This window comes from Purpureocillium lilacinum (genome assembly GCF_023168085.1).
Source record: "Purpureocillium lilacinum CBS 284.36 DNA, scaffold_1, whole genome shotgun sequence".
NCBI classification, from domain to species: Eukaryota; Fungi; Ascomycota; class Sordariomycetes; order Hypocreales; family Ophiocordycipitaceae; genus Purpureocillium; species Purpureocillium lilacinum.
Window position 1 is genome coordinate 6,403,225 of NW_027072111.1, and position 27,561 is coordinate 6,430,785.

A 27,561-nucleotide genomic window follows, 5' to 3' on the forward strand; every position below is an offset into this window, starting at 1 on the left:
CCTATGCAAAGGACCGCCCCTCCCGATAAACCAAAAGCAAAGCAATGCCCACGCATCATCCACGGACCCCCTGACGGAGGGTGACGATCTCTCCTCCGCCGAAAAGCAAAGCAAATTGAACCCGCCGCACAGGCTGGCAGACATGTCACAAAAGAGGGAGTCGCTCTTTTTTGCTTCCTTCGTTCGCCCCAGCCGCCCCGTGCAAAGCACACACCAGCGTGAAGCGGTTGGGGGCTGGGGGGGGGGAAGCCCTTGTACGCCCGTACACTGCTCGGAGAATATATGGGCGGCACGGCGTTGGGCTTCGTACCATGTTATGTACGCACAAACACGGATACGGAGTACGAAGCAGCGTACATGCTATTACAGTGTGGTGCTGCGTGACGCATCATCATCCCCCCATCGGCGTCCCATTCCGACGCAACGCACGTGGACCTGCCGCTTCACGCCCCCCCGCGCCCCCGATTGGACGCGCGATCCTGCGGGTGGTGCGAGATGCCGCGCGCGAGCGCCTGCCTAGGTGGCCGCTCTCTCTCAATTCGGTTCGGTACGGACGGAAGCCCGCGCCGGATAACCATAAACTTGAGACGAATGGGCTTTTATCTACCTACGTTCGAACTGCCGGCCCCCAACCCAAGTTCCCTTTCGTCATGCGCCGCACCCGCACCCGCTCCTGCGCCATGGCCACGGACCGCTCGCAGGGACCATCCTCACGCCATGTTGGCCCCCCCGGCCGCGCCGTGGACCGACGTGGACGGATCTTGGATCTGATCTCGCGCCGGCTCCCGTCCACAGGCAGTCGCGCGACGCCGACGGGCTGGAATGGGGTCATCGTCACGGAGCGCGTTTCATCACCCCCTCTTCAGCACGACCTTGACGTGCTCACATCCTTTACAGTCCGTAGCACGCCTTGAAACTCGTACTTTAGAGACCGGCATTGATGTAATGTAATGCAGCACACACGCGAGCTCGTGCAAAGTACCTTATTCTGCCTCACAGGTCCAACGGCCCCAAGCGCCTTACAAGCCACAGCGCCGTGCCCTTCCCTTTCAGCGCAAGTCTCAACCTGCGGCCCCAGCCCCATCGTCATCAGAAAAACGCCACCCGCCGTCATATCTCTATATTTACATTTCAATCTACATGTGCATCTGTATCGTATCTGCATCGGCCAAGTTACGTATCCCATCAAGTTACGTATCCCATTGAGGCATCATCATCCTCACATCTCATCCGTGTACTGTACTGTACTCACTCACTCGCACGCACGCGTGTGATGTCACGTCCCGTCTGGGGGTGAGGTTGTAATAGCGTACGTACCATCTTTGACATTTTTAAGGCACGCGTGCATGCATGCATGCTTGCATGCACGCGCCCCGCCGCCGTCGTTCGGGCGCCCCATTTCGACGGCGCATATATATAAAGTCCGTGGCAGCTCCCCCCCTTCCCCCCCTGGCATCTGGCATGGAGCGGCTGGCTGGCTGGCTGGCTGGCTGGCTCACTTGCCTAAACCAGCCTCATCTCCGCGGATTTTTTTCCCACGGCCGAGCGTAAGCTGAACGGCTGCTATTCTCCGTATCGGCCGGTCGAGCAGCAACGGGCTGGCGAAGGGACCGGCACGGGAATAAAGTCCGTCTTATGTGGCGCACACGCCCGCGTCCGCCTCCGACAGGGAGGGCATGAGTCGCGCACTCAGTCGTCACTGGCAACGTCGTCGACCACCAACCCATTTCAAGTTGTTCAATTATGATATGTCGTGTCGTTGCGGCAGAGCACTGCCTATGTACATGCATGCGTCCGTCTCCGTCTCTTTTATTAACAGCTCCCTCCTTCTCTCACATCGTCCGTAACCGGCGAATGATGCGCCTCCTCATGAAGATGGCCAGCGCGATGCCCACGCAAAAGAAAAAGATCAGGTTCGCCCGCGCCCCGATCGCCGTGATGAGCTGCGCGTCGTACGAGTGCCACGACGAGCTCCCCAGGTGCTCGAAGAGGGGCGTCACGACGCGGCCGTTGAGGCTGTGAAGCGGCCCCGGCAGGATCTTGAAGTTTGCGCGGTCGGGCTGGTTGGTGTGGATGACCGAGGCGAAGTGGCCGCCGGTGCTGAACATGACTGTAGCGTACGGCAGGCCGAACCAGTGCTTATCGTATAGGGGCAGGTTGCGCAGGATCTCGCCGATAAATGCGTTGGCCTTGGCCGCCATCATGAAGCTGATGGAGAAGCCAGTCGGGAAGGCCTCGGGCGCCACGAAGCCGAACCGGCGCAGCGGGCCTAGCGAGCTCCGACACTTGATGTCCATGTCGAGGATGACACCGCCGTACTCGTAGAGCACCATGTAGCGCAGGGCGTCGATGCGCTCAATGGGGTAGCGGTAGTTCTCCCACATGTCCCGCAGCTCGGGGAACTTCTCCGCCACCAGGGCGGCCGCGTCGTCGTCGGTCCATTGGTACGACTTCCAGCCCGGGTGAAGGTCCAGGCAGCTCTGGACCGCCTCCTGCCACGACTCGCGCCATTGGTCCTTGGTGGTGCCGAGGGCGATGTGGTGCAGGATGGGTGGCACGACGTCTTCATAGGGGGCGGCGGAGAGCTGGTTGCGCGTGTAGTTGGTAAAGGTGACGTCGAAGTTGTCGTGTGCCTCGGAGAGAATAAAGTCGTCGGCGTCGTTGCGCCAGCTGGCCCGCAGCGTCGTCAGGGTCCACGAGATGTAGAGGAGGTGGCGGAACCAGAAGACGCAGGTGATGGCTATCAGGACGGCGGCCCAGATGATGTGTTTTCTCCTCGACGAGGGCGCAGGCCCGTCGTGCTGCAGCTTGACCATGGTGGCAGTGGCCCCGGCGGCGGGAGCAGTTCGACGAGGCGTCTTTTGGAGGGGCGAGGCGCGCACGCGCACGGGGCAGTCGGGGCGCACGAGGCGTTGTTGGTCCCAGGGGTCGGGGGAGCTCGTCGTCGTCGATGTGTCTCACGACCGGCCGGCGGGAGGGAGGGATGAGAGGTTGCTCGTGATGAAAGATGAACAACGTCAACAGGTCATGGCGGTATTTTGGAGAGGCCGAGGAAGAGGAAGGACGACGGAAGGGAGAATGGACAGACGGGGGGGAGCCAACGGTGGAAACGACGAGTTGGGGAGGGAGGTTGGCGGCGCGGTGGTGGTGGTAGGAGCAGCAACAAGAAGGGGAGACAAGGCGGGCGGGCGACCGGGGACGGGAAGACGGCGGACGGCGATTTTGAGTGCCGCGCAGAGACTGACTGACGGGGAGCGACTGACGACGACTGCCATGCCAGGACGGGCCAGGCCAGGCTTGTCAGGCTGGGCCACGGCTTGTGCCAAGTGGATTGCGTTGCGCGGGCGCGATATGCTTGGCATTACGCCCCCCCGTGTGTGTGAGTGTGTGAGTGTGTGTGAGAAGAGCGTGTGTGTGTGTCTCCCAGCCCGCCCGTCCAGCGGCGCAAATCGCCCTCGCCCAGAGTCAAGACTCAGGAGGATCTGCGGCGGCCGAGTCCCAAGCGTTGGGCCAAGAAATGCGGACCGCCTGCCATTGGCTCGCCTCCATGTCGGCGCACCCCTGACTACTGCGACTGGAGACCGCTACAGGGCCGCTGTCGCCCGCAGACAGACCCGTCGTCACCCCACAGCTCCAGCTGGAGAGGCCCCCGGTGTCACTGTCGAGGCACGCGAGGCCCCCCAAGGGCCCCCGTCACCCACACCCAGACGCCGTCCACAGGCCACCCACAGGCCACCCACAGGCCATCCACAGCCCGTCCAGCAGCGGCGCGCAGCCCACTTGGACCCAGGCGACCCAGATCAAGCTTTTTTCTCCTTGGCTGGCGCGGCGAGGCCATTAGCCAGAAATTGGCTGAACGTCAGAATCTTAACGCGAGCGACGGCGACCCCATCCCACGGGCCCCCGTTCGGCGGCTGCTGGGCCCCCTCTCCACTGAAGAAAGTCGTCCAGGCCACTGGGGCGCTTGCTGTGCCCAAAGGCAGACGCCCACGGCTGGCAGAGCGCCTCGGTCTCTCCCTTTGAGTTGCCACCAAACGCGCGGCTGGCAGGCTGTCCGACTCGAGTCGACTCGGCTCGTCCGTCCGACCGTTCGTTGGCTTCGCCGGTGGTGCCACGAGGACATGACATCAACCCTCCTTGCCGCCCCACGATGTCCCGCGTCGGTGTCGGCGCCGAAGCGGCCACGGCTCAGAAGCCCGTCAGGGAGGGGGGCCCGCGGCCATGAGGTGCGAGGGTTGGTTCTCGACGCAGCGCATCAAACACCATCGGTCGCCCACGCACACGTAATAATCATTTGGCCCGGCATAAGCTCCTGGGTCGAGCGAGCGCGACGAGGCGGGGGAGATGGGGAGGGGAGGGGATAGGGAAGCCGAGCCGGCTTGGCGTTTCTCCCCAGTCTCAGGCGACGACGAGGTCAATCAGGACAGTGAGCAGCGCAGCACAGCACTCGTCGGCTCGCAAGCCCTGTGGAGGTGGTGGTGGAGGTCCTGGTGCAAGGCCCAGCAGACCCTGGCGCTGTGGGCGGCCTCCTCGTCCTCTGCTGCGTACCTACGGCTTTTCGTTGCGCCGAATGCCGTTGCTGCCGCGTTATGGCGCTGCGGTTGCTGCCCAGGTGCCGTGCATCTCCGGTGGGAAGGTACGATGGCGGTGTTGAAATTGCTTGGCGTCTGGTGTGGCTTGCAGTGCCCAACCAGGTACCTAGGTACTTCCTGCGGTACTTGCGCTGCAGGTGTCGACTCGCCCAGAGCCCGGGTACCCGGCATGCCGCGCCACCCAACACCCAACGCGGCAGGTTCACTGAGGTGAGGTCAAACCGGCAACCCGGCAACGTCATCGCCGGAGCTGCACCTGCCGACTGGGGCCGACGCGCCGTCACGAGCTCCAGCCCGGCAACCTCGACTCGGAGCTGCAAGCCACCCAATTCTCACCGCATTGGATCCCCATCGCGACCATGGCCAGCTCTCGCCTCCTTGGCCCGCCGCTGCGGCTGCCATCGTCGGGCCTCTCGCGGCCGGCCGCCGCCCTCAATTGCCGCGCCGCGCCGCTGCCCCTGCACCTGCCCCGGACCGCCGTCCGGTACAGGTCCGGCCCGTACGGCTACACCCAGGCGAAGGCCCTCGTCTACTCCAAGAACGGCGAGCCTGCCGACGTCCTCAAGTACGCGCGACTGCCCTTCTGACCCATTGAGCTTGCGACGCTTGAACTCGGTCACTGACGGCGTCCCCCGCAGGCTTCACACGCACTCCATCTCCCCTTCCATCCCCTCGACGTCGGTCCTCGTCCGCTGCCTCGCCGCCCCCATCAACCCGGCCGATGTAAACACCATCCAGGGGACGTATGGCTCCAAGCAGCCCCTCACGTCGCTCATCGGCACCTCGGAGCCATCGGCCGTGCCCGGCAATGAGGGCGTCTTCGAGGTCCTCTCCGCCGGCAGCCCCTCGTCGGAGCTCAAGAAGGGCGACTGGGTCATCCCCGCCGCCTCCCAGATCGGCACCTGGAGGACGCACGCCGTCTTCGGGGCCGATGAGCTGCTCAAGGTCGACAAGGAGGGCCTGACGCCAACCCAGGTCTCCCTCGTCAGCGTGAACCCCTGCACCGCGTACCGCATCCTGCGGTCCTACGGACCCAGCGCCGGCGTCAAGGCCGCGCTCGGCATGCGCCCGCTCGAGGTCGGCTCCGGCCAGTGGTTCATCCAGAACGGCGCCAACTCGGGTGTCGGGCGGGCCGCCATACAGTTCGGCAAGCTGTGGGGTCTACGGAGCATCAACGTCATCCGCGACCGCGATACGGTCGAGGCCACGGACGCCTTGAAGCAGGAGCTGCGAGACCTCGGCGCCGACGTGGTGGTGGCCGAGTCCGAGTTCCTGTCCCGCGGGTGGAAGGACCAGCTCGCCGAGATTACGCGCAAGGGCCGCGAGCAGGTCGGCCTCGGCCTCAACTGCGTCGGCGGCAAGTCGGCCACGGCCCTCGCCCGCTCGCTCGGCGAGGGCGCCACGCTCGTCTCGTACGGCGGCATGGCCAAGCAGCCCGTCGCGCTCCCCGTCGGCCTGCTCATCTTCAAGGACATTCGCTTCGTCGGCTTCTGGCTCTCCAAGTGGAACCAGCAGGATGTGGTCGGGCGGCGGCACATGGTGGCCGACATCCTGGGCCTCATGCGCGATGGCAAGTTCCGCGACGCGCCCGTCGACGAGGTCAAGTGGGATTGGGATACGGACGAGGCCACTCTGCGGGGCGCGGCGCAGCGTGGCCTCGAAGGCTTCAGGCAAGGCAAGGGGGTATACGTCTTTGGTGATACCTGAGCTCTGTCTATCTACTGTATAACAGGAATATACCCAATGGAGCAAGCGCCTCGACGCCTATGCCTCCAACCCCAACTCCGGCGCTAGTACAAAAGACCCCTGTCAGACCCTCAGTCTGGGAACGTGCATGTACAAGTGCCAAACGATGCCGTGCAGCCGGCCAAAATACGCGCGTACGTGTCTGGGTATCAGATGCTTGACCATATCCGTGACCGAACGACAACGCCCTCCTGCCCCTCATCAATCCACGTACGGCACCGGGACTATCCAGCGCACAGCGTAAAAGATGATCCAGTCGGGGGGGATACCCACAGCGGCGAAGATGAGAAGGGGCATGGCCATCAAGTAGAAGTCGTAGGTGGTAATCTCCTCCATGTCGTCGCTGCCACCGTGCGAGCGGTGGCTCTATGTGCAGGGAGGCTACTGCAATGAGTCCAGGGTGAGTGGCGATGACGTCCAGAGCGCTGTGTCGACGAGGAAGCGTATATAACAAGGTGATCGCCTTGTGTATGTATGTCCTTGCTGGCGATGATGACAGCGGCACCGGCAAGCTGCAGCGGAGATAGTGCCTTAGCAGTGCTGTTGCGCCGCCGTCGCCAACGTCCTCCTCGAGCCGGAAGGGGGTGTAAGAGCGCGGGGGCTGTGATGGGCGTCGGGACGGCGCGAGATGTTGACTGAGCTGTGCACTGAGCTGAGCTGAACTGAACAGGCGCATGTGCTTGTCTGCCGACGAGGATGAAAGATTTGCCCTGAGGATCGCGGGCTTTGGACTTCGGCGCTGGGCCTGCGCGGAGGGCATGGCTGAGAGGGCATGCATGGACTGGACTGGACTGAGTGCGCACCTGCAGCGTCCTTCTCGTTGTCGTGCCCGTCATCGCCGTCCGTCTCATCATCATCATCATCATCGCCCGCCCGCTCCCCCCGTGATCTTCCATCCCCTCATGCTTGGCCGCCCACTCTTCCTCGTCGGTGTCGGTGTCGGTGTCGGCGTCGTCTCAGTCTCCCTCCTCAGCTTCCTTGTCGACACCGTCCGGCGCTGCGTCCTCTCCGCTCCGCTCCTCACCATCCCCCCCGTCATCGTCCTCGCGACCCCCCTCACCGGGCTCTCCATCCCGTCGTCGGCGGCGCCCGCGGTTCCCCCCCTCCCCGCTGCTATCCTCCGAGCCGCACCACCCGTCGTCATCCAGCCCTCCCTCCCCGTCGGCGTCATACACCCGCCCCCACCCGGGCCAGCAGTCGTCCCCGTCGCTCTCGTCCCACCCGTCCCACGGCCGCCGTGCCGGGATGCATGCCTCCGCGCGGCCCGGCTCCACGCCGTCCAGCCACGTGTGCATGGCCGCCTCGCCCACGGGCCGGGACCGGAGGCGCGGCAGCGGGGAAAGCGGGCGCCTGTCGTCGTCGTCGTCTTCCGCCGCCGAGTCCTCCCGCTTGGGCACGACCTCGTGCCCGTAGTCGAGGCCCATCACGGGCAGGCCCTCGTAGCCGCCCCAGCACGTCGACGCGTAGCTGGACGACTGCGTCTCCGACTCCCACCGCGCCGCGACGTTCCTGTCGCCGTGGTTGTAGTACATGCCCAGGGGGGTTAAGCCGTGGTGAGCGGGGTCCGCGTGGATGAGCTCGGCCAGCTCGTCGTGCGGCCACGGAGGCCCCCCGTGGCAGCCCAGGTACTGCCGCAGGCCGTCCTCCCACGCCGCCTCGACATGTGCCCGGGACACCACGTCTTCGTGTCCGGCCGTGTACTGGTACACGGTCGCGGCGACGCGGTCCTCCACCCGCACACGCTGCGCCTGTACCAGCCGCCTGTAGCGCGCCCTGATGAGCGGAACGGCCTGCCAATCGCGCGCCGTGACGACGGACTCCACGAGCAAGCTATTGCAGGGGGGGCACGTCTCGCCCACGTCGTCCTCGCGCCGGAAGTGCAGCGCGAGCGGCACCCCGGCACAGGAAACGACAGCCCTGTAGAGCAGCTGCGAAGCGTGCCTGGAGACGGCCGCGCGTATTGCCTCGAGCTCCAGCCAGTTGTGCCCTGGCGGCGCGCGGTAGTCGAGGACGGTGTCCCGCGCGAGGATGAGGCCCGCCTCGAGCGGGTGGACGCGGTGCATCAGCGCGGCGGTGAGGAACGTGCCCATCTGGTGCTGCTCGTGGATGCGCGCGTGCGTCTCCTCGAGGACGCGCATGATGCGCGCAAATGGCCAGGCCAACGAGCGCCCGCGGTACATGGGCACATTGTGCGCGTGCTTGGACACCTTGAGCAGCATGCGGTGCCAGCGACGGGATGGAGGCGCCGACGTCACGGCAAGGCGGCCGCCCTCGACGGCGTCCCTCCACGCTGCGTAGTTGCGCCTTTCCTTGGCGACCTCGCTGATGATGGTGCACACGAACGGCACCAGTGGGCTCCACGACGATGTAGCCGCGTCGAGACTGCAGAGGAAGAACTGCAGGTACCGCGCGCGGAGGTTGTCCCAGTCCAGCCTCGACAGCTGGTCCAGGATGCGCCAGTACGTCCTCTCCCGCCAGGCCCGTGTGATGACCCTCGTGGCCGTCTCCCTCAGCTGCGTCAAGCACTTGCTGTCATCGTCCAGAAGCAGCGAGGGGTTCTGCGTGCGGAACTGCTCGCAGTCCCGGAGCAACGCCTCGAGCGACTCGGTGGTCTTCTTTGTGAAGGCCATGCGCTCGTATCCCCAGTCAAGGCACGAGCGCACGTCCAAGCACGTGTCGGCAGGGTGCCGCCACTCGTACCGATGGCTGGGCTGCACGTGGTAGGGGAAGATCTTGAGAAAGGGCACAGTGCCCCTGCCGTCCATGGTGCGGGCGCCGTCCACGTTGCCCTGTGTTTCGGGCAAGGGGCCATCATAGGAGCGGGGCATCGGGTTGCGGTACGACGACCAGACCGGACCGGCCTTGCCCACGCGAGGGTGCGGCATACAGCCTCCCAGGGGGCGAGGGGGACAGTCACAGCCCATCGCGAAGGGCCGTCCGCAAGGCGCGTAAGGGAAAGGTATGGCGAGCTGTCAAGACTCACCTTTTAGAGACAACTGAGGACGACACAACTCCGCAAAGTAGTCGCGTGCAAGAGAACAAGACCCTTCTGGAAACTCGACAGCCTCTGCAATTCTCTGGTAGGGACTCGGTAAGAAGCGGTAGTTGAGTGTCTTGTCGACGAGTTGCCAGAGGAAGGATGGGCGAGAGGGACCCGGGGGGGAATACCAGAAGACCTCTTTTATATGCCATACTTCTGACAGAAACCCTTGACAAAGGTTCAACTCCTCCGCAAACTTTTCATTCATGTCTCCTTCGATGATTGGGACTTCGTAGTCGACTTGAGCAACTTGACTCTCGACTATGTTTGAGGCGGTCGTAGAAACAAGCATTTGGCCTTGCGCTAGGGATGGCGTTGGCGGACCAGCCACCACCAGGGCGAAGACTCGTCGGGCGTGTGGGCGAATGGCCCAGAAGAAGGCCTGTCCGTAGCTGGCATATCAAAAAAGGCAATGACAAGGGCATCTAAGTTGGCCAGACTTGGTCGTCGAGCACGTCAAAGCTTAGCTATCACGCTGTCAACCATGTCTCATACTGGCGTTATATTGATGTCGTTATGGCCCGCTGCTCGTACAGAGAATCTACCTACCATCCCTCTCGCTCACGCCCGGAGCGCCTGTGCCCACTCGTGGAGCTTGTCTATGACGACGGGCGCAAAGGCCGTGAGCGTCCCGTCGATGACGTTGCCAAAGTAGACGATGGCCTCCTCCTCGCTGAGCTCCAAGTGGAACCGCTCGCGCACCTTCATGACGGCCTTGTCCGGCTCGAGCCGTATGTCGGGGATGTTGGCGTGCACCATGAGGCTGAAAAGGTTGAGGATCAGGTTGGACGACTTGCGCAGCGCCGTGTACGCCATGAAGCAGTGCTGCCTGAACTTTTGGTAGTGCTCCGAGTTGACGCCCCCCATGCACTCGACCATTTCCTTGGACAGTTTCATGACTGGCGCGAAAGGCTTCGGGTCGCGGCCCAGGATGAAGCCAAAGTCGGCGTGGAAAAAGTGCCCATCCGGCGCGAGCAGGAGGTTGTCGAGGTGGCGGTCGCCGACGCCGAGGATGTAGGTGATGACGCAGTATCCCGCGCACGACTTGACGTAGGTGTCGAGTGTCTCCGCCCGCACACCCAGGGGTTGTCGGTCGTCGGGGTTGTGGTGCCGGAGGTACGCCAAGGCCGGGTTTGTCTTGAACTTGTTGACGATGCTCGACAGGCTCTGCGACTGCACGAACTGGGAGGCGCCGGCCGTCGTGCTCGTCGCCAGGATCTTGTACGGGGAGAGCTTCAGGTCCAGGTTCTCCTTTTGCAGAAGTTGGTCCATCAGCGTGATGATCTGGATCACCAGCTGATCCTGTCTCAAATCGTCGCCCAGCTTGTATATGATGGGATAGGTGCTCCCACCGACCGTCTTGAAGGTGCACTTGATAGGGTTCAGCGACGACTTGAAGACCATGACCTGGTCCGGCGCCACGCCCGTGACCTTGATGGACGGGTCCAGCGGGAAGGGAAGCGGCGGGTCGATGGTGAGGAGCTCGTTCTTGGGGTCCGCGAGGAAGCCCTTGACCCGGTCCACCTTTTTCGCGATGGACTCATTGGCGAGCTTGACCTCGGCGGCGAGCTTGGACAGGATGGCCATCATCTCGGCCTGCCGGAGCAGCGTCTTGCGGTCCTCGGCGCCCCCAGGCTGAGTGACGAGCTCGGCCATGAAGTCGTACGCAACCTTGCGGTAGATGTTTCGGTTGTCGATGCCCTGCTCCGGGCTGTGGTCGTCGCACTCGACCATCAGGTACCAGTAAAAGTAGTTTCCAAGCTTGAAATTGGCCGCGGCGCGCTGGATGAGGAAGCGCGCTAGCGACGAGTCCTGGGTGCTCTCATGGTCCGCGTCGGCGGATATATGCTCGTACTTGAGGGCCTGCACCAGCTGCAGCAGATACAGGAGAAGCTCCTCGTCGTCGGCCTTGCGCAGACGATCCACGGCATACGACCGTACGGCGGGATTGTCAAACGAAGGGCCGAGCAGCTCAAGTGCGTCGTCGACGTCAATCTCGGTCCAGCGGCCGAGGACCTGGATCGCCTGCTTGGATTCGCTCTGGTCGCTCCAGTTGACCGACTTGACGAACTTGGTCAGCGCCCTCTTGTCGCGGGTCAGGTGATACCTAAATTTCCAGACCAGATCCGCTTCTTCGGGCGACAGGACGTGGGTTGGCGAGTACGACATGATGACGTTGAGCTCATCGCGGACCTTGGCGTTGGGCTTGAGGTCCTTGTCGAGGATGCCGTGCCGGTGCGAGCTTCGGAAGAGCCGGCGGTGCTTTGCCTCGGCCGGGTTGTCACGCTGCCCGACCTCGGGATCGTACACCTTGATGAGGCGGGCGCCGAAGCCGTCGGCGCTCTCACCCAGTGCGTTGATGCCCGGGCCGAACTGGACCTGGGGCTGATGCTGAGCGAGATTGCCCTGCGACAGGGACAACGACTGCAGCGACGATATCGGGGGCGGGTCGTACTCGTGGTCGGCAAAGACGACGGGAAAGTCGAAGCGCGGCAGCTCGACGTTGAGCAAGAAGGTGGAAGTGCCGTTCCGCCCGTCGTCGACGGCGTCCTCGTCTTCGGGGTCGGCATCGGCGCCGTCGCCGTTGAGCGCGCGCTGGCGCTGAAGCATCTGCATGGACGACTTGGCTGCCTGCAGCCCGCGCTTCTCGAAGCTGCGAAAGACCATCTGATCGAGCCAGTCAACGCGCGGAATCTCGCCCATCTCATGCTTCTTGAAGAGCTTCTCCATCCTGTCGAGCTCCTCGGCGTCCTTGTCGAGGACGGCCGCGTCGCCGCCCTTAGATCCCGGGCGCCTCCGAGCCGAGACGAGGGCCGGTGTCCTCGAGCTATCGGTGCCATCGGCGTGCTTGTGCCGATGGACGAGGCACTTCTGGCGGCCCTTTTGCACCTGGTTCTCGGCGTCGAACATGGGCAGGGTGGTGCCGCCGAAGGGGATCGCGTGATCGGTGGCGCGCTTGCCGCCCGTGGGCGACAGGTCCCATATCGTGATGGCGAGACGGGCGTTGACTGGTAGTTGCTTGTAGGATATGGGCAGCTCGAGCCACTCGTTCCATCTGCGCACGTGGTCAGCGTGGTGTCTGGGGGCAACGGGCATCTGCCCTTCGGAGCTGGCTGGGCTGGACGTACTTTCTCTCTGATCGAAACGCCTTGTATGCTGTTTGTACCGGGACTGTGAGCGGTTTGGATCCCGCCCAAACCTGGACGGTTACGAAGAGATCGGAGTGCGGACTAGACAGGTCAGCATGCTGCTGGGGCGGCTTGCGATGCGCTGGGATGAGGGCGGCTCACCTCGTGTTGGATCCGACGTGTCGCAGGTCGGGTCGGTCGAGTAGCGTAGAGTACTTGACGGGTGGCTCGTCGCCCTCGAGGTTCATGCTAGGCGCGGAAGTGTCAGCGAGGCTGGAGGCATTGGGGGCAGCACGCGGGTATCGTACATTCGAACGCTGACGGGGTGGTCGACATCCTTGGAGCCCGCAAAGGAGAAGGGGTCCATCCTCCCGTAGTCGGTCATGATGGCGGCGGCGGAGCGAGTCTCATGTCATGCTGAGGGGGTGTAGAAGGGCGCGCTCGGGAGGAGTCGTCGCGGAGCGAGGTGGTGAAGGCGGGCGATGGAGATGGGAGGACACTGCGAGCTGCGCCGTCGCGATGGACGCCGTCCGATAGGCGGCACTAGTTGAGTTGATGGATGCAGCCCTGGAGGGACAAGAGGTCGGTAGCTGACGTCCCGGGCGGAGCTGCAGCTCACCCCAGGGAAGCTTGGGTTGGGCACTTGACCCCGCCAGTGGGTCAGACCTAAGGTAGGCTGGAGCTCCAGTCCAGAGCTGTGTGTCACTCCAGCAGGACCAGCCCGCTGTGGTCTGCCTCTCAGCTCATGCAGCAGACATCTCATGCAGCACAGATCAATCCAGTCTTCATCACACAGATGCAAGGCTGCTGCAGTGAAAAAAGAAATTCTATAGTAACAATATCCCTATAAATTTACCTGTGGCCACTCGTGATTATTTACCCACACCATTTGTTCCTCCCAGTAAAGCAAACCCGCCCCAACTCCCGCCCCGCCGTGGTATCTCTTCGCAGCACAACCAACTCTTTGAACTCAACACAACACAATTCGAATAACAGCAAGTCAAGTCGACGACGACGACAAAGACCTCATCAGTGCTTGCCCTCAATGTGCCACTTAAACACATTGACAAAGACGTCCTTGCCGTCGCCCTCGAGCGTGTCGCCGTGGCAGGGCACCACCGTGTCAAAGTCCCATGCGGCGATGCGCTTGACGCTCTCGGTCAGGCTCGCGCGGTCCTTGGACAGGTACCAGTTGGCGCGGCGCACCCAGGTGGGCTCCTCGCCCTTCTTGCCCTGGGCGCCGAGGAAGACGCGCTCGAGCAGGCCGCCGCTCCTGTTGCGCTCCGCCTCGGGCACGCGGCTGTACTGCTCCGTGGCGGGCAGGTTGAAGAGCAGGTCGGCCTCGATGACGACGCGGTCCGGGCGGTACAGGAAGACGAGCTCCAGGTTGGGGTGCCCGTCGACGTACTCGTAGTCAAAGTCGGCGTCGAAGTCGCCGCCGATGCGCGTCTCGCGCTTGTTGGCCTTTGTGAAGACGACGTCGAAGCGCTCCGTGCCGATCTTGGGGTCGCTGCCGGCCGCCTTGTCGCGCTTCTCCTGCAGACCCTCGACGCCCACCAGCTTGGCCCCCGGGTACGCCTTGGACCACTCGGAGATGAAGATGTGGTGCTCAAAGTCGAGCGCGACAATGTACGCCACCTGCCCGCCCATCTCGGCCACCTTGGCCTTGACGTCGTCGGTCAGCGCCGTGGGCGAGAAGACGGCGAGCGCGCCCGAGCTGAGCTTGACTGAGCCAGTGACAACCATGTCAGTATTCAAAATCCTGAGCCACACACACGCACGGTCGATGACGAGGAAGAAAGCAAAATAGTCAAGACGTACCGACGGTGCCTCGGCCGCCAATCTTAATCTTGCCGAAGCGCAGAAACGGCACCGAAAACGTGGCCACGTTGGGCGTCACGTTGCGGATGACCATGACGTCCGCCGGGTTGGACGGGATGAGCGTGGCCGACATTTCCGCTGGCGTCGACGATGAGACGAGTAGTGATGTTGCTGTGGCTGCTGCTGCCACGAGGACGCCTGCTAAGACCACGATTCGCGAGGTACGTTTCCGCTGTGGTCTGCCTGGTGGATGCGAGTCGAGCTCGGAGTGTCTTGACGATGTAAAGTGTCGTTGCTGAAGATGCCGTAGCTGTTGTAGGTGCGTCTGCTTCTGCTGAAGTATCTGCTGCTGGTGCCGCTTCGCCGTCGCGGCAGCAGGCACAGAGTTTATAGCAAACGCCGCGCTATCGATGACGCAAAGGGCCCGGGGCACAACTAGCGGCCGCCGCCTCGACGACAACAACATCGACAACGACCAAGACGACACGCCGCGGTCTCCCGGCCGTCCACCGGTGCCGCCGCGGCCGGTGCTGCTCCAGCCACGACCTCCACCACCACTGCTCCTCCACTGCCCCAGCCGCAGATGAGGAGGGCCTCGCATGACAAATGCTGCGACGAGGCTGCGCGGGCCCGGGGTATATGGAATCATCCTATCCCCCGAAAAGGTGGGTGTGCGGTATCGTTGCGTGTGTGTGTGAGCGGGTATCAACTTTGTTACTAGGCAGGTACGGATGGGTATCATTAGCGACTCTGGTTGCCGAGTACAAGTACAGCGATGGACGCCCGGGAACCTGGAATGATTCAAAAACGCCGTCCTCTGACAAACCCATGCCCGCCCTTCTTCCCTGCCTGTTAACTAGCTCCCCCCCGGACCAATTCGCACGAAAACGGGCCATGGTGTCCAGAGGGACAAGAGAGAGCTTGGGCCCTCCTCCCGCCCCATTCCATTCCTTCCGGGCTATCCATGACATCAGCAACTCAAATCATAAAAAATCCAGCCAGCGCGGCGGAGAGAGAGAGGGCCTGCAGGGGCCCATGGCGTCAGCCACGAGGGCGGCGCTACGCACCACCTGGCACTAACTACCACTGCCACCACCGCCGCCGCCGCGCCGCCATGTTCTGTCGCTGCTTCGGCTCCGGCGGGGCCTTCTCCACCAGTAGATGGCTCCTCCGTGGCAGCCCTGTAGGTAGTGAGTGCTCACAGCTGCAGGGCTGCGGCTACCGAGGCTCGGCGGGGCCGCCGGGCCGTGGAGCTGCCATGCTGCCCTCCCACTGCCCTGGGCCTCCTCCACCGGAGCGTTCGGGCTCCACTGGGCCACCCGGGCTCCGGCCGCGGCGCCGCGCCGGAGGAGGGATGGAAGCCAGCCAGGGAAAGGAAAGGGCCCTGAAGATCCCGCCCCCGTCCGTCTTTCAGGGCCAGGGTCCGCCTTTCTTTTCAAGGTTGTTTTGGCTTCTCTCCTTGTAAGTCGAGTTACTTCCATGGTGCTTGTATGTAAGCTCATGGGTGGCGTTGCTGCGCACAGCGCCCATGCAGGGCAACCTGGCATGAATATGACTCTGATTCCATCATGCCATAATCTGACACAGCGTGTACATTCTACCCAAGTTAGATACTTCCTGCACTCGCACTTTGCACAGACGTACGTATCTTATGAACGGAGCATGATACAATGCAAAGCAATGCAATGGGTGCGTGCGTGCATGTACGGGTATGTACGAACGTCAATAGCTCCCAGCCTGCGGTGACCATCAGCGACGGGGGGGCCGAACCACCACTACCGGCCGTCGGAACAGAGCCATGTGCTCCATCCAGTCCATCACTTGACGAATGCATGCACGTCAGAAAACGAGGCGCCCGAGCCACGCTCATACCGGCAAAGCGCCTCTCCTCTCAACGCCGAGTTCCAATTTCCCCATCTATCAGAGACCGCCGCCGCCCGCTCCCAGCAACGACGACCGGAAAGCAACTAACTTACTGCGTACGCTGGTACCAATTGCGGCGCTTGTTGGCTTGGAGCGACCGGAGGAAGCCTTGACAAGCGACGCGGTCAGCCCTATTGCCCTTGGCGCCAGGAACCACCCGGCAACACCGCACACGACCAGCACCCCGACGACGACACAGCATCGAGTCCAGCCGAGCCTTCGCCGCAGCTTCGCCGTCTTGGCCCACGCCCGTCTCGCGAACCGCCAGATGCGGACCGCTGCCCCCTTCACAGCCCACCAGATGCCGTGGTAGAACCAGTCCCTGCTCACAAGCCAGCCCATGCCGTTCCAAGCCCATAGCCCACAGCGACAGACCAAGCTCGTCAGCCAGTCGGTGTGAATCGCGAGCTCGACCACCCAGTCCCACGTCAACACCAGCCCCAGCCCCAGAAACCGTAGCCTCACCCACCACAGCGTCGGATCCAGGCCGACCATGGCCAGCAGCGACGAGTGGTCCCTCGTGCCGCCGCGCATCTGGCCCGCCAGGTACGAGCGCGTGTAGTTGTTGGCCCGGTGCCAGATGTATTGCTGGACCAGACACTCATAGTAGGCGTGTAGGGATGCGAGGATGAGGACGTGCCGGGTCACCCGCAGCACCACATCCGGCGCCGGGAGCGTGGGCATCCTAGGGATCGTCCAGACGGTCTTTTTCGCCCCGATCGTGCCCTTCTTGTCTGACAGGCCTGTACGTGCCGGATTCATGCCCCGCTTGCCCTCCAGCTCTTGCTCGAGAGATGGTAAAGACGTCGCGCGGCTGCGGAATACCGTGCCTTTGACGAGTGCGAAGACGAAGTGAATCCAAAGCCAGCAGAAGACGAGGACGTCGCGCCATGCCATCAGCTCTCCAGAAAGGTAGGACGAGTAAGTCTCCCGGTTCGCGTGAGGCCGCGTGCACGGGATTTGCTGCTCCAAGCTGCCGTACGCCTGCGATGCCTGAGCCATTGTGCCCGCCACCATCTGCTGCATCCCCTGCAGGAACCCGGGGCCCGTCTTCTTCTTGTCGTCCCCAAGGCGGTTGTGGGTGGCCGTCTTCGCCTTCGAGCCCCCCGTGAGCCATGATACCCAGGACGCCGGGCCCCGCTTACGGCCCGGCGCCGTCGCGCTGCCCTTTTTCGACGACCATGGCTCGAAGGCGTTCTTGCCCGTTGGCGGCATTCGGGGCGACCCCATATTGGGTGTAATCTTTGTGTTGGGGGTGCCGCTCTTCTCAACTGTCAGCGACTTGCCGCTCCATTTGCTGCCAGTGGGGTTCTTTCGTGCAATGTCAGCCTCGTCGACCTTGCGGCGGAGCGTGGTGTTCTCCTCCTTGAGGACCTCCGCCGTCTTCTGGTGCTCGGTTGCCTTTTGTTTCCACATCTCGACCTGCTTCTCAAGAGCGGCGGGGTTGGTCTTGGAGTTGTTGAACCCTGCCAAGCCACTACCGAGAGTGCCCGCCAACTTGTCCTTGCCCTGCTGCTTCTTCTTTTGCTGAGCGTCGGCTTCTTCACCATCCCTCTGGCCTCCGAATCCGAACCACGAGCTGGCGAGCCCCTTCTTCTGCGATGCATCCTTTACGCCCCTGGCTTTCAAGTCGATGCCGAGCTCCTTCTGAAGGGTCTGCAACACGGTGTCAGACTGCTTGAGCTCCATCTTGAGCTTGCTGTTCTCCTCTATGAGCTTCGACTTCTCCTGCGACAGTGCCTTCATGGCCTCGGCCTCGGCCTCCAACCTGTCGATGCTTGGCGCGCGTGTGCGCTTGCGAACGCCTGGATCCCGGCGCTCGCCCGCCCACGCGCGAAGGTGCTTGGCGGCGGCGTCGTGGTTCGCATCGACCGTCTTGCGGAGGCCCTTTTGGTGGCTCGCAATCTTCCTAAGCATTTTCTGGGCTGCGTTGCAGGTAGCGTTGCCGCACTTGGGCTGCGAGGCAATCAGTGCCGACACGGGGTCGCCGCTCGCCATGGCGCAGTGATCCTGCACGATCTTGGTCATGGCGACGGTGGCCCTGAGGAGGGCTTCCATGACGGAAAGCTGGGCGTCGGCCTCGATGGGCTCGTTCAGCAGCCTGGTTAACTCTGCCATGCATTGTTGCTGCTCCCTCGGGTTCAGGTAGCTCATGTCGTCGATCGAGTTGTTGGGCAGGGGCGCCTGCCCCTTGACCGAAGGCCCCGTGGCCAAAGGTCTGCTGGCTGCAGGTCCCTTGGCTGAAGCTCCCTTTGCCGTCGCCTTTGGTTGTTGATTATTGGGTTGTGCGTCTTTCGCACCAGGATTGTGAAGGTCGCGAGCGTGCCCCGTCTTACCCAGTGCCTGGCTGAAAGGAGTTGCTCCATCACCGTCGGCGACTGCTCCGTCCCTGCGTCCTGACGCCGCCATGTTCCGGGGCACACCCCGGGCTCTATCCATGTTGATGGTCCTTTTGCGTCACCAAATTCGGCAAGTAGACACGTCGTATGTGTTCGTTTATGGCCTGGTAGTGTCTGGTGTTGAAGAGAGATTTCGGACCAGTCCAGTGAGGATGCGGGGGGCTCGCATCCTCTCCATTTGTAGGCTTTATACTATCGACCGAGCCGCCGCTCTAGTCTTTGTCGACTTCAGGACGCTCTGTTCCGTCCCTGTTCTCGTCTATGCCCGGCCATCTCTTTCAGTCGACGACAGCACCGGGCCGCATGGTGGCTCGATCACTCACTCCGCGAACTGAACGCTTCGCGCCGACCTGGCTCGGTCGACAAAGCCGGAACACAGCTGGAGAGTCCATCGACAATGAAGGAATGCTGGTATTCATCATGGTATCGCTCGTCGTACAAAATCTAGCAGTGTGTGTCGTGAACTCGACCAAAACTTGGTCCCTTTCACGATCAGCTGTACCAGCCCCGTGCGCCAGGGCCACCATGGGTTGCTTCTCTCCGGTGCTCAATCATGGGTTCCTTCAGGTCGAACACTTCTATGATTTCGCGCCACGTCTTCATGTCCATCGACAGCACCGCCTGCTGCTTGGCGGCGCTGTGACGCACGGTCCCTTCCTCATCCGCTTCCCTATCAACGGGCGCTGGTCAAGGTCAGTGGCAAGACGATCAACGCAGCAGGGGCAAGGACTCACCAAGAGCCGGTAGATCAGATTCATCAAAGGCAATCTCGACTCTCCCGTCGCGGATGAGGAAGCTGACGTAAAACATGTTCTCCACGGTCTGCGCAAAGGACTTTGGGTTGACGACGAATCGCATGAGGTCGATGCCGCCCGTGCTTCGCAGGCCATGCTCGTGCATGATCCTTGTCTTTTCCTCGTCTTCCATGTCATCATCTAATAGTTCCATGACCGTCTCCTGCGCCTCGGCCTGGATCTTGTGCAGTTGCTGCAGAATCTTTCCGCAGATGGCCGTCAGGTCGTTCTCCTTCTTTGAGAGATCATCCACGTTGAGCACCTCGGGCCGCGTCTCCGTCAGGTCGTTTGCCCGGAATGGGGCAGTCCTCTTGGTAATCTTGCGCGCTTTCTTCTCCACGGATAAGGGCCCGAGCAGGAAACCCGGCAACGCAGGCCGGCGAATATGCGGCAAGCAGGCGAAGCGGCCGAGATGAGGCCAGTTCATCATGTCGCCTTCGTCGCCAATGTCCTCGTCGTCATCGTCAGAGCCTCCGCGTCGCCGGCGGTGCCGCTGCGTGCTCGACAGCTCGGGCGCATTGTCGTCGGATATGCCGCCCCCACGACGCATGTAGGTAATGCACTTGGAAACAAACTCGTCGACGTCGAGCCCCTGCGAGAGGCTGCCCTGCGTCAGGCGCAGCGTCTTGCGGTACGAAAGATCTGTGGTGGTGACGAGCAGCCGGGAGTCGATGGTTGCCTCGGTCGTCTGTTTCAGCTTCTTGGACAGCGCGTCGGCCTGGAGGATTGTGTCGTGCAACCCTCTCGAGTCTTTGCTTAGGAATTCTTCGCCATGCTCCGTGATCTGTCGCAGCATGTCCCTGTACTCCTTTTGCACCCTGCGCCGCTCCTCGACGGGCTGGTCGGGATCGTAGACGTCGTCGGAGTCCTCGCCATCGCTCGCGTCGGGCGGTGCCGTTCTCTGTCGGTGGTTTGCCTCTCCGTTGGCGGTGTTGCCGCGCTTTCGCTTGCTTCCGGAGACGGTCCGTCCCTCGGATCGCTGCCTGACGGCCAGACCTTGATGAGTGGGAGATGGCGAGGGAGACGTGACGGAATCGTCGTCCTCTTCGGGAGAGGACTGAACACGGGTCGGCATCGCGGCCAGGGGCCCGGCTGCGGACCGTGAAGCGCGTGCTGGTGGTCTGGGCGCCCGGGCGGTGTCGTGCATGCAGCCTCTGTCAGGATAAAGTCCGCGCTCGAGGATGAGGGCGCCGGTGCGTTGATTCGGTAGAGCGTCCCAGGTCGCGTCGTGACCAAGCCGAAGTGGTTGACGCGACGAGTTGCGTGCCGCCACTAATGGGAAGTGGCGCCCCGCATCGCATCCAAGGCGTCCTTCCCACCGCGTCCGCGCTGAGCTCAATGTGCACCCACCGTCGCCTTACCCTGGAGCTTCGCCTTCAACTCACTCTCGCAAGTCTGCCCAACGTAGGGCCACCTGCGTTTCGTTGGTCTTCATGCTCTTTCACTGTCTGGAGCAAACGAAAGGGCTTGATGAATATCTCGTGCTTTTTTCGCCCTTGAGCGCACCGGGCAGAGTCATTGTTATGCAGTTGGTTACCCAAAGCCCGACTTTGTAGTATGACAAGCGACCGAGGCGTCGCATTCGACAACAATGCCACCCTCTCTCGCGCGGCCTGGTCCCGATGCAGGATGCTGCATCTGTTTGCGTTGCACGTTGACGGAAAATCATTGATACTGTATATAGCACCCGGCGGTGTAGTCTGTCGTTGGCGGGAAAGTCGCGTCCATGGACAGCCCGCGGGGTGTAAGTGGCAGACATGTCGGCCCCTCACGACATGTCATGAGACAGTGTCCCAAGGGTGGCAGGTGGTTCGCGCCTCGGGTGTCCAGCAGACCCAACTGCTTTAGCCGCCCAGCGTTGGCAGGCGGCGGCGACGGCCTGGTGTGAGCCCAAGACGAGCAGGCCAGCTTGTGACCATCTCAGATGCAGCAGCGGGCAACGTCCCGGCCACAGCTCCGGGGCCCCGACATCTCGGACCACTCTGCGCCCTTGTCACTTTGCATTGAGCAAAAGGTTAGAAAAAAGCATATTCAAGAGTTTGCTCCGTGGCGTCCGCCCACGTTGGAAGCCAAGCATCGCGGCTGCTGCAAGTCTCACCCAGGAGCGGAGACGGAGAGACATGGACAAGGGCATCAGCCTCACTGTTGAGCGGTTTTGCTGTTCCGACGGATGGGACTCCGTCTCCTAGAGCGTGGATGCCGTGGCAGGCCTCGCCTCAGCACGGCGCCGAGACAGGCACCGACCGCGCGGACCCTGCGTTGGGCTGCCACACGAGGCATGGGCCGCCTTCAAACAGTCGCCACGAGTTCAACAGGTTGAACGATGGCGCATCCGCGGTGAGATGGTGTCGACCAGACGAGGGATTCCGTCAGCCACTCGGGCAAAACTGCAGCCCGTCCACATGCCCCGAGCCCCTGACCCGGCGACTACTGCACGTCGGGTCGACCACGGACCACAGCCTCTCCTGTGGCCCTCAACTCTGTTCGACGAGACGCGCCGTGGAGTGGAACTTTGGGGCGAGGCACACGAACAAATACCCCCCCAGGACGGCGGCGTGCAGGGCCAAGAGGCCAGACCGCGCGGGTACCGCTCTGGATCGCAACGACTCGTAAGCTGCATTGCTTCTGCCAGATTTGCGGTCTGGACGACGTGGGACTTTGGCTCGCTGCTCCCTGGGCGAGTCGTGACTGACATCTCGATTGACTCGGCTTGGACTGCATCATGGACCGGGCAACTGGAGACGGGCACAGACGCCAAAACAAGGCACGCCACGATGGGTGGAGAAGCCCCATCGTTTCCCGTTGCTGCGGATTGCTTAAAGGCGCGCATCGCCTGGACAGCCGGATGCATGCACTGGAGCAGACGGATCGCAGCACGGCGGCCGCCAGCCCCCACCAGGGCAAACGAAACAAAGGGCCCGCTCGTCGGAGTCCGGGAAACGGGAGGCTCGGGTTGCTGCTGCGCCCATGGTTGTTGCGCGGTCGCGCGAATATGATACGAGGTCGAGGGCCGAGTGTTTTGTGTTGTCTGTTCGCTCGGGTTGGGTTGCAACAGACAGGGCCAAGCCGGCGCCTCGCAGGCTCGCATGCAACGCGCGCACCTCTGTTTGCTCCTGCCGCCGTTGATGAGACTACTGTATAGTACTGTACTGTACTGTAGTGCTGCTGCCCCTACGTGCAAATGTATGGAGTAAATCCAGTGCCAAGTGCAGAGGTGATGGCAAAGTGCTACGGCAAGTAAGTACCTTGGCCGGACAGCTCAGGCTCTTGCCCACCGGCTCCGCGGCCCACAAGCCGCAGCAGCAACGTTGGCAAGGTTGGGTATCCCTCGAGGCAGGTGCGCAGTGGGTTGTGCCTGCTGCTCTCGGCATCATGTACTCCGTACAGTAAACAGCGAATGCCCGTTCCGTCGTCGCTTTCCCATCCCCCTCGCCACAGCGCGTTTCCCCTCTTTCACCAGCGGAGGCGGCTGCCACCTCCACCGCACAACCGCCCTCCAACCACCAGCAGTGTCAGCTGTCGCCTTTTGCTCAGCCGCTGACGGTTGCCTCCAGATCCCAGCAGCTTGATGGTGACCACACGACCACGCCGGGCGCCAGAAGCCAGCCGTTCGGGGCGCGTCGGCTTCCAGTTCCCGCCGCGGCGCCTCGTCACCCCACCCCCGCGGGGCCGGCCCCCCTCCCCAAGAACTCTAGGAGAGGGAGCCAGTGGGAAGGACGGAGGAAGGGCAAAGACGCACGTCCAAATACAGCGCTGTACGAATGCTGCACTCGTCCCGTCAACCTTACTCTTGTACTTGCAGGTGTCACAGCTCCACCACGCGGTGGCGCGCCGAGCGCAAGCCTGCACGGCTTCGGCACCGACAGCAGTGAGGGCAATCGTTGTGCGGCGCTGGTCGCTGGGGCCACGAAGAGCCACTCGGGCAGATGAGGTGGGCAGTCTGCAGGAGTCTGATGGACCCATCCGTCCGTTTGCCCATGACAGCGATAGCGATTTACCCCGCCATCCCGCGACGCCGTGTAAGTGCCCCACGAAAAGGCGCGCGTTGTCCGCTAACTGGGCTCCTGGAGCTCCTGCTCCTCTGCGCTCCCTCCCAGACACCTCGGGCTCCCAGCCCATACAGAGTCGACGGGATGGATCATGGATGCTCTGCGCCGCTCCTCCCCTCACCTGCCCAGCCCAGTCCAGTCCAGCCCAGCCAAGCCATGGAGCTCCATCCATCTCTGCGTGGCCCCCTCCCTCCCGCCGAGCTGCTAGCTAAGGCAGGGCACCTTAGCTTCGCAGCCGCAAGGTACCTTGCCTGGCGTTGCTCCGCCCATGCCAAAAGAGTCTCAGCGGTGCATGCTGTGCATGACGACGCGGTGTCGGTCGCCAGCCGACCAGTCTGTCTCGTCGCCCGGTATCCACCGGCAAAGGGAGGCAACCCTCCCCCGGTTTGGGTTATAAGCGGCTGCTGCCCGTCGACAGTTGACAGCCTGGCGTGCGCACGAGTGACGTTTCTCTCCTTTTTCAACTTCGTCGTCGACTTGCCCCGACGACCCCAGGTCGAGCCGTTTACCGTGTTCCCTGTGATCTCACTCTGCCTAAGAGCCTATACGGCGTCTTGGCCATCGCCACGCTCCAGTAAAGCTGGTTCTTGCCTGGACAGACTGACATCGTCGGCGCGGCCCGTCTCCTGATCCCCGCCTCGTGCGACCTCACGTGTGCTCTCGCTCCCTCGCCACATCAAGCACCGCTTGGCCAGTACGCGGCTCTCAGCACGGCAAGCAAACGCGGACGGTGTCCTGAGCTTGCTTCTTGTTGTGCCGTGTCGATCTCTTCAAGAGCGGCCCCTCTCATCTCTTGTATGTCGGCCTGATCCGTGTCAGTGTTTGAAACCACGTCACGGAGGTCACATCATCCGAGCACGCTCTACGCGTTGGCCTCGACCCTCTACCCATCCGTAACGGATCTGCCACCGCGTACGCGCATCACTCGCCCGTGTCCTCGGTCTGACCGTACTCCTTGCCCGCGCCCTCGGTGAGCCTTGCCATCTTCATAAGCACGTGCACCGGAACCGATGCTGGGCCCGTCCATCACTCCTCTCTGTCCGCCCTCGACTCTCAACTCGCTCGACTCCGTTGGCCCATTATGACGGGACCTATTTCAACCCCTCGCTACAGCCACGATGACTTTGAGACGGCATCTATTCGATCTGCCGCCCCCTCATATGGTGAGTTCCGCAAGCCCCTCTACACGCGGGCATCTCACGGAGGCCCTATCATCCGGCGTGACCACCGAGCCAGCAGACAGCTGACACCCTCGACAAGTCTCCGAAGCTCCATCATACCACTCAACCGCCCAGTACTCAGACTCGGCGCCGCCGTATGCCCCTCGCGGGGCGGCCCCGGCAGCGGCCGGTGCGCCTGCCCGGAACTCGTCTTCCACTCCTCGGCCTCGGACCATAGGCCTCCCGCCCATCCCTCCGCTGGCTCCTCAGAGCGCCGTCGCCCTCCCCAACTTCCGCATCCCCACCTGGTCTGCGAACAACGCGCCCGCGGCCCGCCACTACCGCAACGTCGCCGAGCGTCGCATCACCGATGGCCGCTACCTGAGCGACGGCCCGGCCGGCAGGCGCTACAGCGCCGCCAGCACCGTCGACCGCACGCTTGACCACCAGACCGGCACGCAGACGACCACCACGCACGAGGTTCGCCCCCTGGAGGACCCCTACCTGGTCGGAGAGGTGGCTGCTGCCCAGGCTCGACGAGAGCGCCTCGCCCGCGAGTCCGGCGAAGACGTCCTTCTGAGAGAGGACCGCCAGTGGGACTGGCTTCTAGGTGCGTGGTACCCAGGCTACCTGTTTCCCTTGTCATGGAGATTTGAAGCTGACCGTGTGTGTTGCTGCTGTCAGCCCAGATGAAGAGCTGGGACGAGCGCGAGCGGAGCTGGGCCAAGTTCCGTCGCGACCTCGACAACACGCAGCGCAAGAAGCTGCTCCACCGCATCGGCGGCCGTCTCCTCTCGTGAAACAGAGCCGGCGGCCCATCTGCCCATCTTACCCCGGGGGTGCCCCCTTTTCACACTGAGCGCACACACCTACCTCTTTCACGAACGCATGACCGCATCTGACCGGCGCAACTGTCTAGAATGGACTCCTTCAGGGTGCACTCTCACATCACTCCGCCAGGGGCAAACGGAGTTTTGCTCGTATTCGTTTTCTCGTCCCTCATTCGATATGGTTCGCTTGCCAAGGGAAACGCATCTTTGCTTGATGTGCGGTACATAGGTTTTGGTCACGATGACATACGCGGTCCTGAGGACGCGCAATATAGGGCCGCTGCTTTTGGCTTAAAGCACCAACGCGTACACTGCACGTAGACCTTTTGAGATGAGCGATGGCGCACCACGCAGCGTGGGAGCGCGTGATAAAGTCATTCATGTACCTACGCAAGACATTGCAGCTTCGCTTCTGTCTCGGGCGCCGCCTCAGCTCTACCTGCCGCCGTAAATATACACGTCCCATAACGCCATGCCCCATGCAGCTTGTAAGAAATTGCTTGCTCGTGCCGTCCGGGACGACAGGGCGGTGCTCTGCGCTCCAACAGTACTCTGTACACGACTCGGTCTGGTTTCGGTGGATGTAGTAGGACCCCGCACGGAGTTCAGCCCTTGGCGCGCGTGTTGAGGAGCAGGGCGACGATGAGGCTATCGAGCTTGTTAGCGACCGGAACGTGAGGCTGAGACGAGAGCAGCTTACCCGTAGAGACCCAGAACCTCGCCGAAAATGAGGATCAGCACCATGCCGACAAAGATCCTCGACTGCTCCATGTATGCGCGGACGCCGTTTTCACCGACGATGCCGATGCAGTAGCCAGCCGCGAGGCCAGTCATGCCGACGGAAATGCCGCATGCTAGATGCAGGAAGCCGCTGCCGCGCAATGTCAGCCGCCAAGCTCTCGGCTATGTGCAGAGAGGAGGGGTGTTGGGGAGGTCGGGGACGTACGAGAAGAGGGAGTAGCTTTCCTTGTCCGGGGGGTTCAGGTCCTGGGCGATGAGGACGGAGATGACGAGCGAGTACACGGCAATGATACCGGACATGACGACGGGGATCAGGCACTGTGGCGTGTTAGACGGCGTTGCTCGGTGCAAGGAGACGGCTTCGAGAGGGATGGCGCGCATACCTTCATGATGAGGTCCGGTCGGAACGTTCCTACACCTGCGATCCCAATGCCCGACTTGGCGGTGCCGTAGGCGGCTCCGATGCCTGCGCACAAGACGGTTAGAAACCCAGACTACACCGGAGTCGACGCGCAGCGCGCGGAGAGGAGCCAGAGCTTACAGCCAAAGACCATGGCGGCGGCGATGCCGGCCTGCGAAGAGGAAGGGCCGCGTTAGCAATGTCCAGCGCCAGGTGCGCGCGTCGTCGGCGGGCAGGCGGCCTTACCATCCCGATGAAGGGGGCGAACTTGGGGGAGAGCTCAGACTCCATGATGGCGACGGCGGAGTAAGCGCTGCGCTGAGTCGTCGGCGTCGGCGGCGGCAGTCAGGAGGGGGGTGACTTCGGGGTTCGTGAGGTCGAGGAACGGAGCTTGGAGCAACGACGGCCGCGAAGCTGGTCACTCAGTCGCCCGCGGGTGAGCGAGCGAGCTGGCGTCATGGCAGCCAATCACGGGGACGCGGGCGACCGCCTGACACGGCACGTGATTTACCACGCCGTGTGCTCTCTCGCCCGGGCGAGTTCGTTCCAAACCGTGGTCGTGGAGCCGCTTTGGCAGCGGCGGCGGGCGGCGGGCGACTAATCACAAGTACCTCCGTACCTCGAGGCTTGTTTTAGCAGGCTTTCCCACGAGCGCGCCAAGGGCCAACGGGGGCAATTCCAGGGCCCTCCTGCGGCGCCCCTAAGTTGCCCGACCGGTAGGTTAGGTTTTTAGGCCCAAATGCTTTGTTGCATTCGGGGGGCGAAAAGAGGGTAGGTTCCTGGGCCTGGCATTGTGTTGCTGTGCTCCTTGTTTTGTGTGGTTTGTGTGCGTTTTTTGCCCGTTCTGGCCCCGGGGCGGGAGCGGCTCATCGGCATGGCTCGAAATACGAATACGCACCGCCATGATAGCCCGCGCGTTGGTAGCAGCCACTACGATT

General features: G+C 62.7%; 9 protein-coding genes across 9 annotated transcripts; 2 read left to right on the forward strand and 7 right to left on the reverse strand.

The window, feature by feature from the left end:
* Window positions 1-1,832: 1,832 nt before the first annotated feature.
* Window positions 1,833-2,816, reverse strand: PLICBS_001553 (uncharacterized protein; the record flags this gene model as incomplete). Its single annotated transcript, XM_018317364.2, has 1 exon — window positions 1,833-2,816. The coding sequence occupies one exon, from the start codon at window positions 2,814-2,816 to the stop codon at window positions 1,833-1,835; it is 984 nt and encodes a 327-aa protein (XP_018182889.2).
* Window positions 2,817-4,951: 2,135 nt separating this feature from the next.
* PLICBS_001554 (mitochondrial 2-enoyl thioester reductase) lies at window positions 4,952-6,299 on the forward strand (the record flags this gene model as incomplete). The annotated part of the gene is made up of 2 exons (XM_018317362.2): window positions 4,952-5,157; window positions 5,231-6,299. The coding sequence occupies 2 exons, from the start codon at window positions 4,952-4,954 to the stop codon at window positions 6,297-6,299; spliced, it is 1,275 nt and encodes a 424-aa protein (XP_018182887.2).
* A 995-nt stretch (window positions 6,300-7,294) lies between these two features.
* On the reverse strand, window positions 7,295-9,223 carry PLICBS_001555 (uncharacterized protein; the record flags this gene model as incomplete). Its single annotated transcript, XM_065599855.1, has 1 exon — window positions 7,295-9,223. One exon carries the CDS (start codon window positions 9,221-9,223, stop codon window positions 7,295-7,297), a length of 1,929 nt encoding a protein of 642 aa, XP_065455927.1.
* A 716-nt stretch (window positions 9,224-9,939) lies between these two features.
* PLICBS_001556 (phosphatidylinositol (PI) 3-kinase) lies at window positions 9,940-12,891 on the reverse strand (the record flags this gene model as incomplete). Its single annotated transcript, XM_018317360.2, has 4 exons — window positions 9,940-12,433; window positions 12,507-12,608; window positions 12,669-12,755; window positions 12,815-12,891. 4 exons carry the CDS (start codon window positions 12,889-12,891, stop codon window positions 9,940-9,942), a joined length of 2,760 nt encoding a protein of 919 aa, XP_018182885.1.
* A 644-nt stretch (window positions 12,892-13,535) lies between these two features.
* PLICBS_001557 (uncharacterized protein) lies at window positions 13,536-14,460 on the reverse strand (the record flags this gene model as incomplete). The annotated part of the gene is made up of 2 exons (XM_018317359.2): window positions 13,536-14,233; window positions 14,328-14,460. 2 exons carry the CDS (start codon window positions 14,458-14,460, stop codon window positions 13,536-13,538), a joined length of 831 nt encoding a protein of 276 aa, XP_018182884.2.
* A 1,787-nt stretch (window positions 14,461-16,247) lies between these two features.
* Window positions 16,248-18,659, reverse strand: PLICBS_001558 (uncharacterized protein; the record flags this gene model as incomplete). The annotated part of the gene is made up of 2 exons (XM_018317358.2): window positions 16,248-18,468; window positions 18,652-18,659. The coding sequence occupies 2 exons, from the start codon at window positions 18,657-18,659 to the stop codon at window positions 16,248-16,250; spliced, it is 2,229 nt and encodes a 742-aa protein (XP_018182883.2).
* Window positions 18,660-19,141: 482 nt separating this feature from the next.
* Window positions 19,142-20,518, reverse strand: PLICBS_001559 (nuclear protein; the record flags this gene model as incomplete). The annotated part of the gene is made up of 2 exons (XM_018317357.2): window positions 19,142-19,332; window positions 19,384-20,518. The coding sequence occupies 2 exons, from the start codon at window positions 20,516-20,518 to the stop codon at window positions 19,142-19,144; spliced, it is 1,326 nt and encodes a 441-aa protein (XP_018182882.1).
* Window positions 20,519-24,573: 4,055 nt separating this feature from the next.
* PLICBS_001560 (uncharacterized protein) lies at window positions 24,574-25,452 on the forward strand (the record flags this gene model as incomplete). The annotated part of the gene is made up of 3 exons (XM_018317356.2): window positions 24,574-24,655; window positions 24,753-25,262; window positions 25,337-25,452. 3 exons carry the CDS (start codon window positions 24,574-24,576, stop codon window positions 25,450-25,452), a joined length of 708 nt encoding a protein of 235 aa, XP_018182881.1.
* A 635-nt stretch (window positions 25,453-26,087) lies between these two features.
* Window positions 26,088-26,914, reverse strand: PLICBS_001561 (v-type proton ATPase 16 kDa proteolipid subunit 2; the record flags this gene model as incomplete). The annotated part of the gene is made up of 6 exons (XM_018317355.2): window positions 26,088-26,130; window positions 26,183-26,353; window positions 26,429-26,541; window positions 26,607-26,689; window positions 26,765-26,795; window positions 26,870-26,914. The coding sequence occupies 6 exons, from the start codon at window positions 26,912-26,914 to the stop codon at window positions 26,088-26,090; spliced, it is 486 nt and encodes a 161-aa protein (XP_018182880.1).
* Window positions 26,915-27,561: the final 647 nt, after the last annotated feature.